General features: G+C 37.8%; 1 protein-coding gene across 6 annotated transcripts in view; it reads left to right on the forward strand.

Moving 5' to 3' along the window:
* ICA1 (islet cell autoantigen 1) overlaps positions 1–14,564 on the forward strand; it is a 67,168-nt gene extending 52,604 nt beyond the window's left edge. For 4 of the 6 annotated variants that reach the window (XM_039708118.1, XM_039708108.1, XM_039708080.1 and 1 more), the window contains 5 exons: positions 2,632–2,694; positions 2,810–2,851; positions 6,667–6,942; positions 11,800–11,895; positions 13,613–14,547. In XM_039708118.1, coding sequence (XP_039564052.1) covers positions 2,632–2,694; positions 2,810–2,851; positions 6,667–6,942; positions 11,800–11,895; positions 13,613–13,734 — 599 coding nt within the window. In that variant the 3' untranslated portion in view covers positions 13,735–14,547. Of the gene's footprint in view, positions 1–2,631; positions 2,695–2,809; positions 2,852–6,666; positions 6,943–11,799; positions 11,896–13,612 lie in introns of all 6 variants that reach the window. The other 2 variants (XM_039708091.1, XM_039708128.1) reach the window with 2 other exon arrangements.
* The last annotated feature ends 432 nt before the right edge of the window (positions 14,565–14,996 follow it).

Below are 14,996 nucleotides of genomic sequence, written 5' to 3' on the forward strand. Positions count from 1 at the left end.
CTCACCCCTTATGTTTCTAGAAGGTAAAATCACATTGCTCTTTCTATATCCAAGAAGAACATCCCATTTTGCTTCAACATCAAGTTTGAAGCTCGTATCTGAATGCATTATTTACCAAGAGTCAGTTACTTTTAGTCATAGCTTTCCAGGATTCATTTGTCCTTTCTACAGCATGGCTTTTATGCCTTAGTCCTGGAGATGTAACTTACAGCTTGGTGTTACTGAATTTTCCCACCTCTGACTACAGCAACAGAATGAGTAGACTGACTGACCACCTCTAATAGTCTGTTAGTTGTTTGCATATTTTTTTTCTAGAGTGATTTTGTGTTTACTTCCAGATGACTGCTAAAGCCATTGACTAGCAATGGATAAAACAGTAAAGCTTTGCAGATCTAAACTAGAAACACTTCTGCTCTGCAATTATTCCTCCTAACAACGTGTTTTTGACATCTGTTAGTTGTCACATTCCTAATCTATTCAATATGTTCGATATAGATATTACGCAGTGCTGACTTTTCAGCTGGAAGACTGAAAGCAAAGTTAAGTTGTTTCTAAACAAATATCTTTACTGAAAAAAGCTCTTTGTTTTATCAAAGAATTAAATCAGCTGTTTTTTTTCAACTAGGTCTGCTTTCCATGAAACCAACAGTAAATTATTATAGGAGCATTTATTATGCTCACTTTCTTTTGCTGGATGCCATACTGAATGGCATTCCATTAATCTTTTGACTGGGAGTAATAGTGATCTACCAGCTTGTAGTAAGTTCCAGTTATTTTAGTCACTCTGTTTAATTATGGTTCTTTGGGTGTTTTTTTGTAATAAAGACACAATATTAGGACTTTCCCAGTGTTTTGAAGTTTCACCCATTTTGCTATTAATTATATCAGACTGATCTTTGACAAGGTATTTTAATATATATGGGTACAAACCTGACTTATATTTTCTTAGCAGATGTTTTCTAGAATCTCAGTTACTTACAGACTCTGAAATATTTCACTATAATACCTTGTTCTGACTCTGTCTTCATCACCCCTAAAAGGAGCTGAAGTGTTTTGAAATATTTCTAATTGGTCTTCTAAATTTTTCCATCTTCATACACCAGCAGGTCTGTGCCATTGCTGAGATTTTTTTTTCTTGAATTACCCTTTATATTCTAAAGTCATACAGATACAGTGCTTCTAGTGAGGGAGCTATGTTGCTTCTTAGTTTTCCTCACCAACTACTTCTACTTCATAACTTCATTTTTTTATTGTTTGCTCTGCATTTTCCCTTACTATGCTAGAGATGCCTTTAAGATTGGCTCCATGATGTTTACCACTCAACTAAGACAGGCTTTGGGCAACAGTTGTACCTTTTTCATTACAGAATTGTAGCCATCCATATCCCACCTGTCATGAACTTCTCTTTCTGATTTTCCTTTCCCCTCTGCCAGACAGTTTAAGGTTGGGATTTTCCCATTTAGCCTTGTGCATTATGTTTTTATGAAAGCATCATGTATATTAGTTCATATGTTTTTATCCCTCTGCTGTCTATATCTATATATAGTGTAATCAGATGTGCTCATGGGCTCTTAAATGACCAGCTGATTCTTGTGCTTGGAGCACATTTCTGTCCTAGCAAAGCCTTATGAAGATAATTATACAAACAGCAAGCTGTTCTGTTTCCTTTGGTTCTGAACACACCTTGAAGTTCTCTTGGAAGGGATTAGCAATTGTCTTGAAATAGTTTGGGATTCAGTTTTTATTTCACAATAGAGAATTCTGTTACACCTTTCCAGCCTCTTGTGTGAGGCTTCCAGCAGATGGGCCTTCCAGTTCTGGCAATACTGTGGGCAAGCCCGTCCTCTGCTCTTAGAGGTACAGACTTAATTTTCTCCCTTATTAACTCAACAGTTAATAAGGGAGAAAAAAGCATATTCAGCAGTAACTCATCCCTCATATTTTGCTACCTGTCTTAAATGGGGTTAATCACCAGAGGGAGGTATCTTTTCTCTTCACTGATAAACAGAATCTAGATAATTGTTTCAATTTCATGTGTCATCTAAGAAACTTGGTGAGAATTTAAGCTGTGTTTTGTCACCTCTAATAACCTATAAATCTCAGCTCTACATTTTACTCCCTATTGGTCTTAGTCCATTTATTTCCCTGCAGAGGAGATGCTGTTACTTATATGCAGACTTGGGATACCTTGGGTGAAGACTCCTTCCTGTTCCCAGAGTTTGTGTCATGAGGAAGAGCAGATTGTAAGGAAGGCAGTTTAGAGAGTGATAATGTGCCAGCACTTTTTTGCACTCTCCTGGCCTAAGTACAAGCCTCTAAAATAAATTTCTCTGTTTCTGGAGGACTGATTGTTGCAGTTGCCTTAGTTGGGGGCACTCAGCCTGGAGAGGGTGGTGTAGAAGGCAGGGACTCAAAGGAAGATCTCCCTCAGGTTATTATTCAGAAATTTGCCTCACTTTGAAATGCTTGTACCTTGGATCTTTCATTCATTGTGACCAGGCTCATTTTAAACATGACTCATTTAAAACATGAATCCAAACAACCATTGCATGCTGATCCTATAGTGGTGTTGTTTATAAGCATGGTCTCCTGCCAAGTGCAATTTGACATGTTTGTGGATCTCGATTACAGCTGATGATGGCAAGGATGTCATCTCCACATTACAAGGACATTGTAACCACGAGCAGAACTCAGGTGAAGACACTTCAGAAAGCTATCTTTACATGTTTACATATTGATTGTCAGTGTACTGCAGATCTTTCTTTGTGGCTTTTAATTTTTCTGTATTTGTTCTTTTTTTTTTTTTTAGGTGCTATAGATGAGTTATTAGACCTGCAACCTGAAGAAAATGGTATGATGTGATTGTGCATGTCTGTTTCATCTGTTTCAGTCATAGTAGCCAAGTATACTTTTAATCTTAGATCTTAATTTATTTCACAGTCTGAAAGGTACAATGAAATTATTCAGCTGCAGTGTTTAAATAGTGTTAAAGGAAACTCAGCAGAGACGCTATTCCTGATGTTACAATATGAAGTAAACCTTATTGGGGATAAAATGTTGATACCAAGATTAGGTAGACTGGACTATACCCTTTTTGCCAAACTGAAGTAGGTTTCATTGTAAACCTTACCCCTCCTCTAACATTTCACAAATTTTTCATTTTGGTTTTTTAGTTGTGCTACAGCTCTTGGCAATACATTAATAACCACAAGATTTTCTGTTAAAAGTGTACATATCAGAAACAAATAATGTAGTCTTCTTAAAACCGTGTAAGGACTGGTGACTTCTTTCAGAGAGAGAGCTAATTAAATCCTCTGCGCTGTCCTTATACTTCTGTGAGATCTCTGGCAGCTCAAGGGGATGTACTGTTTTACCAGATAACGTATGAAATATCTGGGTTAAAATTTTATAAGTTTTCATAAGAAGTTAGAGTGTTGTCTGTAATTTTTCAATTACTTTTCACTCATATATCTCAGAAGAATGAGTAAAAAAAAACTTCAACAACCAAAACAATTGTGGCCACTCAAAAAGCAAATGAATCAAAGTAAAAAATCCCTTTGTGTGGTTTAGTCAGTCAGAGTGAGAGCCTTTGGGGTATTTAAAGCACTGCCTTCATGGTGGATAGAACATTTGCAAACACCTTGTCTTTGGATTTGCCATGGGCAGTGTCTTGCACTGGGGGGGAAATTATCCATGTAGAGAATCACCCATGAAGACAGGCACCAAGAAAGTTCCTCAGCTATCTGCAGAAGCAGCCCTAATCTGTGAATAGATAAGGTAACAATGACTTTTTTTCTGTGGTTAATAAAAAGATTGGTGCATGTCTGATGGTGGCATTTTTTTTCTTCTGGTTTTCTTCTTGCTCAGTTCCATTCCATGTTGGGCCTTTCTAGTGGAGGTACAGATAATACATACAATTATTGCTCATACATGCTTAGCTGTGTCACTTAGAACACTTTTTTCTTTACTTAAACAGTTAAATTAATGCAAAAACTGCTGTGGGGTGTCTGCATTGGCAAAGGTTGGCTGTGGCACTGTTGCAATATCAGCCATTTGCCCTAATTTTACACATTAGCTAGCTTTAGACTAATGAATATTGTACTATTTTAAGTGGAGCAGTATAGGTAGAGGTATACTTTCATGTGTGTTTCAGAAGGAAGTCTTTATCATGTGTTGCCAATCATGTACTGTTGTAAATATTTTTAGTTTCTCTTCCCTTTTTTAACAGCAACAAAAAGAGGTAAGTTTACAAAGGAATTGTGAGCATTGCCAGGGGCTTGTTCAAACAGAACAGAAAGAATATAGTCACATTGTTCTTTCAGTGTTTTAATGGAAGGTTTGATTTTTTCATGGGCATTTATAAGGTTGGGGCAGCATGTGCAGATTGAAAAAAGGATTTTGACTGAAAATGAGCTGTGAAAACAGAAACAGGAAAAGAAGTAATAGAAGATTTATGGGTAAAGTGAGAAAGTCCCTATCATTCTAGTAATCTAGCAGAGATACCACATAAGTAATATCTCGGTAAGCAAGGCTGGTTTCTAGATAACCTTTATTTCAATAAGAGTAAAGCCTGCTGCTGCTTACTGGGAGCAGCCTGAGCCTGAACACGCCCTATCCTGCCCTGCCGTGGCTGCACAGTCCCCACAGGAAGATCGGGAAGATTGCTGAGCCACAAAACGTGTCACTCCTCAGATTTCTGGTGGCATACACCCTGCAGCAGGACCTGGCTGCTCTTCACATGTAAAGCTTTATGTTGTGCTTGCTGCCAAAGTCAAGATGGGGCTCCTGCGATGGTTCCCCAAATGGAGCAGAGCTTGGCTCTGAGCTGTGCTGCTGCATTTGTTCCGTTCAGGGCACTTGTGATTACGTGTGGTGTTGGGGCTGTGTTGTAGCAGATCTGCTACAAATGCTGCTCCCTTTGCATCTCCCCCTGCAAGGTCGGGAAGGGGCTTCCTGAGAGCAGCTTTGAGGTGGTGATGCCCCATAGAGCTCAGAGTTCTTAAGGGCCTTTGAAAGAGCAGGTGTATTTCCCCCATGGGAGGATTTACCCCTCTGTCTTACCTGCTGAATAACTGGGGGGAATTGGAGGTACTAGGACAATGTTAATATTCTTTGCTCTTTATCTGAAGATGGGAAAGCAGCCTGAAAATTCTTAAGAATAGCTTGTTTTCTGTGGTATTTTAGTTACAGTCTAGGGAGAGCATCAGGAGAATTGATGTGTTTTTAATGTTTCTATTTCTAACTTTTAGGCCCTGTCAGGGAGTACAGAGGTATATCAAAATGTGAGTTAGATAGCAGTTGAATCTCACAGCTGACATCAGTAATGAATAAAATAATTTTAACTTGTGTTGGTTTATTTGTTTCTTAGTACGTAGGTGTGTGTGCTGACGCATGAGTCTATTTTAAAACACAGTTTTGTGCTTTTTTTCCTCCTCTGACTCAACTTCAACCATTTAATTATAAATTATTACAGCTGTTGCCAGGAAACTTTTCTGAGAAGGCTGTTGAGTTTCAGTAAAATGGCCTGTTGCAAACACTTGCTACTGTCAGTCTTTTATCCCAACTCAAAAGGGTTAAAAGCATTTTATAAGTTGAATGCAAACTGGAGAGTTCAGCTATCTGCCAAAACCTTTGAAAACTGAAGTTTCTTCTGTGCCTTACCACAAGTTTGAAACAAGCATAAGGATAAACTGATCTGGTTTTCAGGAATGTAACATTATCAGCCTTGTTAGCCACCATTTTGGTCATCTGCAGACTTCCACAGTGGAGCTCTGAATGCTTCCAAGTAAGATAACACTTGGGGGTCCTTGATAGTTGTTTAACTCTCAGATTGTTCCACAGTGGAGCTCTGAATGCTTCCAAGTAAGATAACACTTGGGGGTCCTTGATAGTTGTTTAACTCTCAGATTGTTTTGGGAAAGGATATTGATCCTGGTTACCAGTTTCATGTATTTTATATAACTTTTCAACATTTCTAAAATAGGAAAAAAATTGTTTTTAAGGAGCAGTGGCTCAAGTGATCTAAGAGATTCTTCAGCTGCAGTTCTGGTGCTGGAAAAACTAGCGCGGGGAATCAGAAGGAAAGTGAGCCCCAATTATTTCTCAGTAGCTTATGAGAAGACAGAAAAATACTACAGCATTGGTCAGCACAGAAATCTACCTCTGTGTGATAGACTAACTTTTTTTATGGGGAAATACCCCAATAATTTAAGTATTCATCAGAAGGTCATAAGGGAGATCGTAAATCCCCAAGACATACTTTTTTTTTTTTAGTTTATACCAATTTGGGGGTTTTTTTGAGTCTTTCATATAATGTTTCAAGAAGTAATATAAAAGTAGTATTTTCCAATTATTTAAATATTAGACTGTGTAATAATTTTGGTGTGTTTAATAGGTTTTTAAGCACACTTGTATGTAGTATTATTTTTAATGAGAAGAGAGTGTTTAGAGCAGTGAGGTTATCTAAGATAATGAAGGAATTATTTGTTGCATAAGGTATAAACACAGATGTCCAAGAGAATTTAGTCTAAAAAAGAAAATAAATATTCATGCAAAAATACTCCATCTCACTTAACATACCTAGCCTAGGCTGGCTATGTTTTACAAAGTTCCTTATTTACTTTGTCTAAAAAAGTTATTTCTCTTGCCTCTCTTGTTCTGAGACAGCTTCAAAGGAAAAGTTTGTGAGATCCTTGGAGCCAGAACTTGGTGATAAGGATGACATGGTATTACTAAATGAGATCCTCAACGCCTCCTCCCTGGATGAGGGGGAATTCAGCAAAGAGTGGACAGCTGTTTTTGGACAGGCTGCTGATGTCACCATGAACTCTTCAGCTAGAGATGGGGAGAGCACTTCATCGTCTGCAGTACCAGCACCATCAGGCTTCTTACCCTCACAGCTGCTAGACCAAAACATGAATGACTTGCAGTCATCCTTACATGGTGAGAGCTCATTTTGTTCTGTCGGTGTGTTGGGGTTAGGGTTCAGAGTATGATTTTCTGGTATGTAGAAGTGTGGTGAGAGTTTATATTGTGCCATGGCTGCAGAAATTGTGCCTGAAATTAAAGCAGAGTATGGCCTAGAGAAAAAACACGTGAGTAACTTATTTGTTTTTCTAGCCCTTCTCATTCAGTGTTTGAATGAAGTACCCAAAACCTAAAGTCAAGATTACTGTCTTGAACATTTCTATTTAATTTTTTGAAATGTTCTGTAGAACTTTGAGATCTTTTTTTTCCTGAAACAGAAAATATGACTAAGTTTTGCTGATTTAATAACAACTGATGTCTGTGTTAAGGGGCCAAGGAACCAAAAATGATTCCTGTATTTTGTCTGGGGATACTATTTTTCAACTATGTAGTGAAAATCCGATGCATTCTATTTTTTTCTTTCCCAAGCGTGCTATACATTGGATGTAGGGATATGGGTCAGGTAGAATGGGTTGTCATCCTGTCAACCATATAGGTGGATTTCTGTTGCAGGCTGGTTACAAATGCAACTCTCTCTCTCACCTCTTTCTTCTGTGCTGTTAATTCTCTTGGCTTTTCCATGATACTGCTGGGGAAAAGAGGGGAACTAGGGCAGAGTTTTCCTGCTGCTGCTTTGGCCTTGAGGAAGAAAGAGAGGGAGGAAGGCAGGCTGGTGACAAGCAGTCAACAGCACCTACCTTTGTGCTCCTTGCAGTCTGGCTGGATCTTCTGTAGGGCTTTGCCAGCTGGAGGGGACTGTGCCTTTTTGGGCTCTGTCCCAAGTCATTTAAATCTCACTTGGGGAAGAGCAATGTAGGAGACAGTAGCAGGCTGATCCTAACCTGAAGTCTATTTCTTGGAACCCATGCAACTGGAAGAGTCATACGTGAGGTAAAATGACCTGTGACATTTTGGCAGGAATAAGAAAGTCAGATTTACTTTATAATTAATACAGTTACTACCAGCAGCCCTAAAGCAAGATACCTCAGTTCACTGGCTTCAGCACTTAGATGAAAAATGGGAGAATGACATTTGTAATGATGCACAGGTTTAAATGTAGTTTTATAAGGTACGTGGTTTTTAAACAAATTTCTAAAAATAGCAACAGAAATATTATGAGATTGATGTTTTCCACAGCTTTACATATTTTTAAATATATTTATATTTCAGTGCAATTTCCATTTTTAAATGTAAATGTGTTTTTAAAAGAAAAGTATTTTTTAGGTATAAACAGCAAGCAGAGTTGTGCATCCTTTCTGATGTGGCTATTAGCTTTCATTTGCACTGGCATTGGGTACAGTGTTAGAGACTTCAAAATCAGAATTCAGTAATGTTGCATTCAAGGTATAGTAGAAATGGAAAATCCATTCCAGTCAACATGGTATTCCAAAATCTTTTTGAGTAAAAAAAATAATAAAGTGTAAATTATGTGGATGTTTTCAAATGGGTTTCCAAAGTTTGGCAGAAGATTGTGGTAATTGATGTACCAGCTCTTGAAAAGTCAGGATCGTCAGCTGAGTGATTGTATCTGAAAATAATCTTTCTTAATGTTTTATTTCTTGTTTTAGCTTTCTAAATATTTCCAAGATTTTGTTTCCTATTTTTTAACAGAAGATGAAATTTGGTCCATTTTATATATTGTAAAAACTCAGCTTTAATCTTAAACTACATTTCATTTCACTTCACAACTTTTCTTTCAGAATTTGACTTTATCATTAAATATGGCAAGAGAGACTTTTTTTAAAAAATACTAACTGGAGTATAAGCATATCCAGACATACGAGTTGGAAATATTAGACTATATTAATTATATTTTTACTGAGGACTTGTGATACATCTCCTGTGTTTATTTCCCTAACTGGTAGGATTGCTTAATAATTATTCAGTGTGAGGTGCTACACTGTAGCCTCAATGTTGCATACTTCCTGTGTGAATTTGGCCTTAAGACCATAAAGATTCTTAAAACTCACATGCTTAACTTTAAGCACATTAACTTTTCTATTAACTTCAGTGGGATTACTTACTTATTTTACGTTAAGCACACTCATAAATCTTTGGGGCTTTGTTTTCTCCCTGCCTCAGATCTTAATCTGTAAAACAGGCACAATGCTATGCAGGTTATAAACTGTTACGGTCAGGAATTCCCAGCTCTGAGTTTTCTCTGGCTGTATTTACAGGCAGGATCCAGCACAATGGGACTCTGAATTGCTATGGGGCTACCAGGTGCTGGTTTAAAATACATATAAATGTGTGTATGTATGTGTGTGTGTGTGTAATAGAAACAAAGCATGCTCCCAATATATCTTTTAGATTCTCCTCCAGATACAGCTCTGTAATTCAGTTGCCTTTCTACTTTTTCAGAGGGAGCATTGGCTTTCTGTTTTCATGATGTTTATGGCCTCATTTACTTACTCATTTGTACCATTAAGGGCCCCTCTTTATCTTCCCTACATGTGCATATATTCTAGTTCATAAGAAAATGCACAGCTTACCATTTCCTTTTCTACATTTAATCATTGCAATGTTGGTGAAGATGCTTGCTGAACAGCAAGCTGTTTGGTTTCCTCGCTGTCTTGGCAATAACCTTTTGTCTGGTCACGTAACAAAGCCATGCTGTGAACAGGCAAACCAAAACAGGCTTTGGGCCAACAACTGCTGTCAAACTGATAGGCTGCGGTTTGGTTTTGAAAGGCAAAGTTGTTCTTTGTAGCTCACTAAAAGTTTAGTTCGTGGAAGTATTTCATACAAATTCTGTGTCAGTCTTTCCCAGTATCTTCATAGATCAGTAATTTCATTATGAAATTATGATACATCTTTTCTGGAGTGTATTTGGTTGGATTTTTTGTTGCTGTTGTTAGGTGGTTCTTGTTTTCTAAGTGAGCTACCTGCATTTCATTAAAGGACAGCCAGGCCACAGCATGTCTTATGGATGTGCTGCCTGCCAGGCCTTAGTGCAGGGGCTCAAAAAGAGGGAGGGCTCCAAAGGAGTTCACTGGTCTGAAGTGCTTTGCTCCCTGACCTGCCAAGCACTCCAGTGTAAAGAACAGCAGTGAGGTCGCCGGGAGCCAGTTCCTGATTTTTCTGAAGTCGCTGGGACTTGCACAGACAGTTTCTGGCAGGGCTCCCATTCATTTCTATCAGATTAGGATTTGTCCCTCTTTGTTTAAGCAGCTGAATTTACCTGTTGTCATTCATTGCCATATCAAACACTTCCTCACAATGCATCTCCAAGCACACAAAAGCATTGCAGTCTACTGTAGTTGTATATAATGTCCTCTTGTTTGTAACACAAGCAGAGAAAATGCCTGGAAAAGTATGTCATTCTGCAGGGGTAATGCCATGCTTTCCATTATTATCAGTCAGATTTGAATGATAATATAATTCAGAATTTGAATTTATTTGAAAACTCTAAAACTTGAACTAAGACTCTAAACCTTGAACTCTAAGATCTAGCTCACGAGAAGCTGGCTCACAAGCCTGTATCACCTTTGTCTAGAGCAAATACATGTGAGCACTCTGCATCCAGATTTTGAAGAAGTTTTTGGTTACTTTCCTTAGAGATAGATACAGAGGATGTTTGTGGCTTTAAATTTCCTTCCTAATTCATGTGATTTTACAGAAAAACGCTTCTTGCCTCTTTTTATGACATAGCTTGGGTTTTAGACCTTTCATAGGCAAGGTAAGATCAGAGAGTGATGAGAATAATCTACTGAGAGAGAAAGGGTTGATGTGACTGATGTGGTTGTTGCATTACCTGTCAGAATGCTGGGTGCCAGTATCTGACAGGGCTCCCAAAAGAGCAGAAAGTAACAGGAGGAAGGACAAAAAGAGTAAAAAAAGGATGTGAAAGCATGCACTTGTAGAAACAAAGAGACTGAATGAGGAAATGGTAGCTGGGTACATAGATGAGCATCCTGTTTGTGATACTGCCAAATTAGATGGATAATTGACCAGGCCAAACTTAAAGGATATATTAATTAAATTAGAAATACTATCTCCAGTCCTCTAAGTGTAATAAAGCACATGAATTTAAATATCTTAAGCAAGGGACAAAAATACTGGTTTTTTCCTAATATGTTTCTGCAGTATACTACCCCTAGTTCATTTTGCCAGCCTGTTCATCTGGCCTTATTAACTGTATTTATCATTACTCTTTTGGGGCTATAGAATATGCATGTAGAACAAAAAAATTATATCACTTTTTCCTGCATAGCTGCTCTCTTCTTGCTGAAAATCTCCTTTCAAACAGGGAGAAAAAAAATAGTTCATTAAAATTTAGTTTTAAATTAACTTGAAGTAATTAATCTTGAATTTAATTCTTCATTGTTTTGCAATGAATTATCTTTTTTTCCCAGAATTACTTCAAAATTAACTAAAACCTTTAGGGTCTCTAAATAAGGTTTTGTATAAAACATTGGATGAAATTAAAGTCTTTGGACTTGGAAAAAATGTTTCTTATGTGTGGTATTTCTACCCAAATGTAAGTGATTCTTTTCCCTACAGCTGTGTTCGACTTGATTACTGAACTGGCTTTTCTGTGAATGAGTATTTACTGTGATTCAATAAGAGAAACAAAAATATTTTCTATCAAGGTGAAAGGTTTGAAAACAGTATAGTTGCCTGAAGCTGGAGGTGATGAAAGTGATCTAGAGATACTCTCTTGTAAAGGGTGTTGCTCCTATGCAGCTCTGACTGCTGACTTTGTGTGTACAAGGTCAGATACAAATGCCATAAACAACACTCTGCTCCTGTGTCTGATGCTGCCGGACACCGAGGTGTTGGAGTTAACACAGTAACTCCTCATGCTAATGCTGCTGTGTTTCTGAATTTCAGGGTGGGCAGCCAGCAGTGTGAGCCCACCATCAATACCACAGCCAGCACAGAAACCACACAGCCTGAATGTGAGTGATGACAAGACGCCTGTGAAAGGTGACAATCATGTATTTTTTCCAGTTACTTGGCTTTTCCTTTTTAGCTCTTGTATAGTGTCTCGTGTCTTCCCAGTTACTGTGGTAACAAAACTTATTTTTGTAGTAGCTACAGCTCAATCTTGTGCTCCCTGATTACTCCGTTTCACCTTGATGAGGTGTATGATATGTGTGTGTATGTATGTCTTTGGTAGGCTTAGTGCAAATAGCATGTCAAAAGAATCATTTACTATGTAACAAAGGAGTTGAAGCTACAGTTTATTTTACCTATATTAATTAAGACTCACACAGAATAGCATCTGCATGCACTTTGAGCTATACAATGTTTTTAAGCTCTAAGATTTAGCATTGTGGCTAAAATATAGGCTGCTGATAAGGCAGAAGAGCCCTAATTGCAAATTGTTGTGATAAACATACACGATATCAGTAATCATCTGTGTAAAACTTAATTCAATTGTTGCAACTGAGCCAAGAGTGCATAATCCTACCATCTACTGAGACAGTGGCCTGCTTTTTTTTGACTAGGATTTCCTGGATAAGTAAACCAGAATTATGTTGAATTCTGTTGCCAGTTTGTAGCCATTTCTGTGCATTCACATTTGATGATACAGAAGAAAGAGGTAATATGTATTCCTTCCCCTGAGATTTTTCAGCTCAGCATTAAAAACAAAAAAGAAGGGTTAAGGTGTTTTGGAAACTGTTTTGGAAATCAGTGTGATTATGCAGCACAGGACTGGCACCAGCAAGAGGAATGGCCTTCAGCTATTTGGAAACCTGTGGTTCTGAAAGTGACAGGTACCAAGAGGAGTGTCATGCCAGGCAGAGCCTATTTTGTCTGTAAATTCTTTGTGTCGCAAAGAAAGCTTTCGTGTGCCATTATCTCTCTGAGAGAAGAACATATCTTATTTCACTATCAGTATAATACATGTTGGGGATAGGGCCACAAAAAAAAAAGCAAGTGGAGATTTGCCTTCTTCATAGCAGCTGAAGTTGTTAGTGTTTTAACCTGAACATCTGCCCAGTTAGAATAAAAGCAGGCAGATGACCTCTGTGAAATATATCATATATCCACATATATCAATGTGGACACAGAGGTGCAGTAGTCCAGCTGGTATTGGATATATTCCCTATTCACAGTTTGTCTATATCCATCAGAATTAAACTAGAAGCTGTGCTGGGGACTGCCTATCAAATATAACCCCTCTCTTTCTCTCTCCAGCCAGTGCCTTCCCATTAAAACTTCATTCCAGATGAGTAATGACCTTGTTGGTTGCAAAGTCACATGAATTGGATTTAGGGAAAGGAATTTAGTCCTCTAAGAGAGCTTGAAAGTAAAATCTGCCTTCACTTACCTTTTGCTTGTTTGCAGGCATGCAGGGGCACACTCAAATACTTTTCATGAAACAAAGCTAGACAGAGTGAGATTGTTTCTATTTCTAGTTAAAGTGTTCCTGTATTTATCATGGCAGGAGCCATATAAAATACATAGCAGACATGTAAAACACTCATTCTTACTGAAGTTCTATATTCTGACAAAGATAGTGTTTTAAAATGCAATCACTCATTCAGATTTTCTTGTCAGAAGTGCCCTTGGTAATAAATTAAACAATAGCATGGCATTTGTTTGACCTCAGTCAAACATTCAGTCAGTTTTGTTTTAAAATAGCTGACAAGTCTGTGCATTTCTTTTTTCTTTCTTTTTTTCTTTTTCTTTCCAGAATCTACAAAGAATCCTAAAGACTTGACTGCTTGGTTCAGTCTCTTTGCTGACCTTGACCCATTATCCAATCCTGATGCTGTTGGGAAAACTGATAAAGAACATGAATTGCTTAATGCATGAGTCAGCTGCCTCTGGTAACTCACATTCTTCCCTTCATCAACACTATTTTGGAGTTTTAAAAAAATAACTGAAAATTAGTATGCTGTTGTGAAATTATAAAGTATGTGCCATGATAATAAAACTAAAGGGAATTAATCCCCTTTTCTATAGGTACAGTTATTTGCTCTTGTTTTGTATAAAGAGTTCGCATTTATTTTCTATGTGGACTTACAAAAATGAGGTTAAGAATTAGGGCAGATTTCTTGCCAAATTAGATTGTCTGCTGAAACACTGTCTTTGCCTGGGGTGATGTGGAGTTAACACCAGAGCGAAATACAAATTGGAAACCTATTTTTTTATAATGTTTCTTGAGTAAATTAAAAAAAAATCATGTAACTGAAGAGGCTGCATGAGTCAAACATCTATCATGTATATAATATATCTATTACTGCTATGTTAAGATGTCAACTAAATTTGTTTTGTTAGTACTCACAGTTGAAAAACCTGTGCTGGAGCTAAATATTGAAGAAGTAAATTTGGGTCTGTGCAGCCATTGAAATTGTGCCCTTTCCAATCTAACTTATTTGACAAACTGCACTACATAAACATAAAGAGAAGTCATGCCCAGGAGGCTTTTTCTGAGTTTTTTCTCCATTGCACCAACAGAATTCGCACTTGTTTGCAGAAGTTTCTTGGAACGGATGCTTTGCCATGCCTTCAATCCATTTCTGTTTCTGTTCTGAGAATTTTTCATCCAGTTTATTTCTGAAGCATGTGTTACTTTAAACTTGTTGTGACATTAACTCTTTAATAAAATGATTTTGACAAAAACCACAACTTTATTCCCACTAGAATGCTGGTGTGCTGTGGAATTGATACATAACAAGCATCTGAAGATAAAAAATTACCAGTTGAGTACTGAACCCTTTGTTTCTGAATAGTAATCCAAAAAGAAGGACAATGAGAAAATTTGAACTGAATGTGGTGTCCCTTTGCTTCCCCACAAAAGAAGGAGAAAAGGCTCATAGAATCATCGAGGTTGGAAATGGCCTCCAAGACTCCTGAGTCCAACCTTGGAACAAACAGTCCCCTGCCAGCTAAACCACAGCACTCAGTGCTATGTCTGCTTGTCTTTTGAACACTTCCATATACTCCACCACCTTCCTGGGCAGCCCATTCCAATGCCTGACCACCCCTTCAGTGCTGAAATTCTTCCATATGTCCAACCTGGACATCCCCTTGTGCACCCTGAGGATGTGTCACTAGCCAGTTAAGATCACAAG

This window comes from Passer montanus, unplaced genomic scaffold, assembly GCF_014805655.1.
Source record: "Passer montanus isolate IOZ18808 unplaced genomic scaffold, ASM1480565v1 scaffold10, whole genome shotgun sequence".
Taxonomy (NCBI): domain Eukaryota; kingdom Metazoa; phylum Chordata; class Aves; order Passeriformes; family Passeridae; genus Passer; species Passer montanus.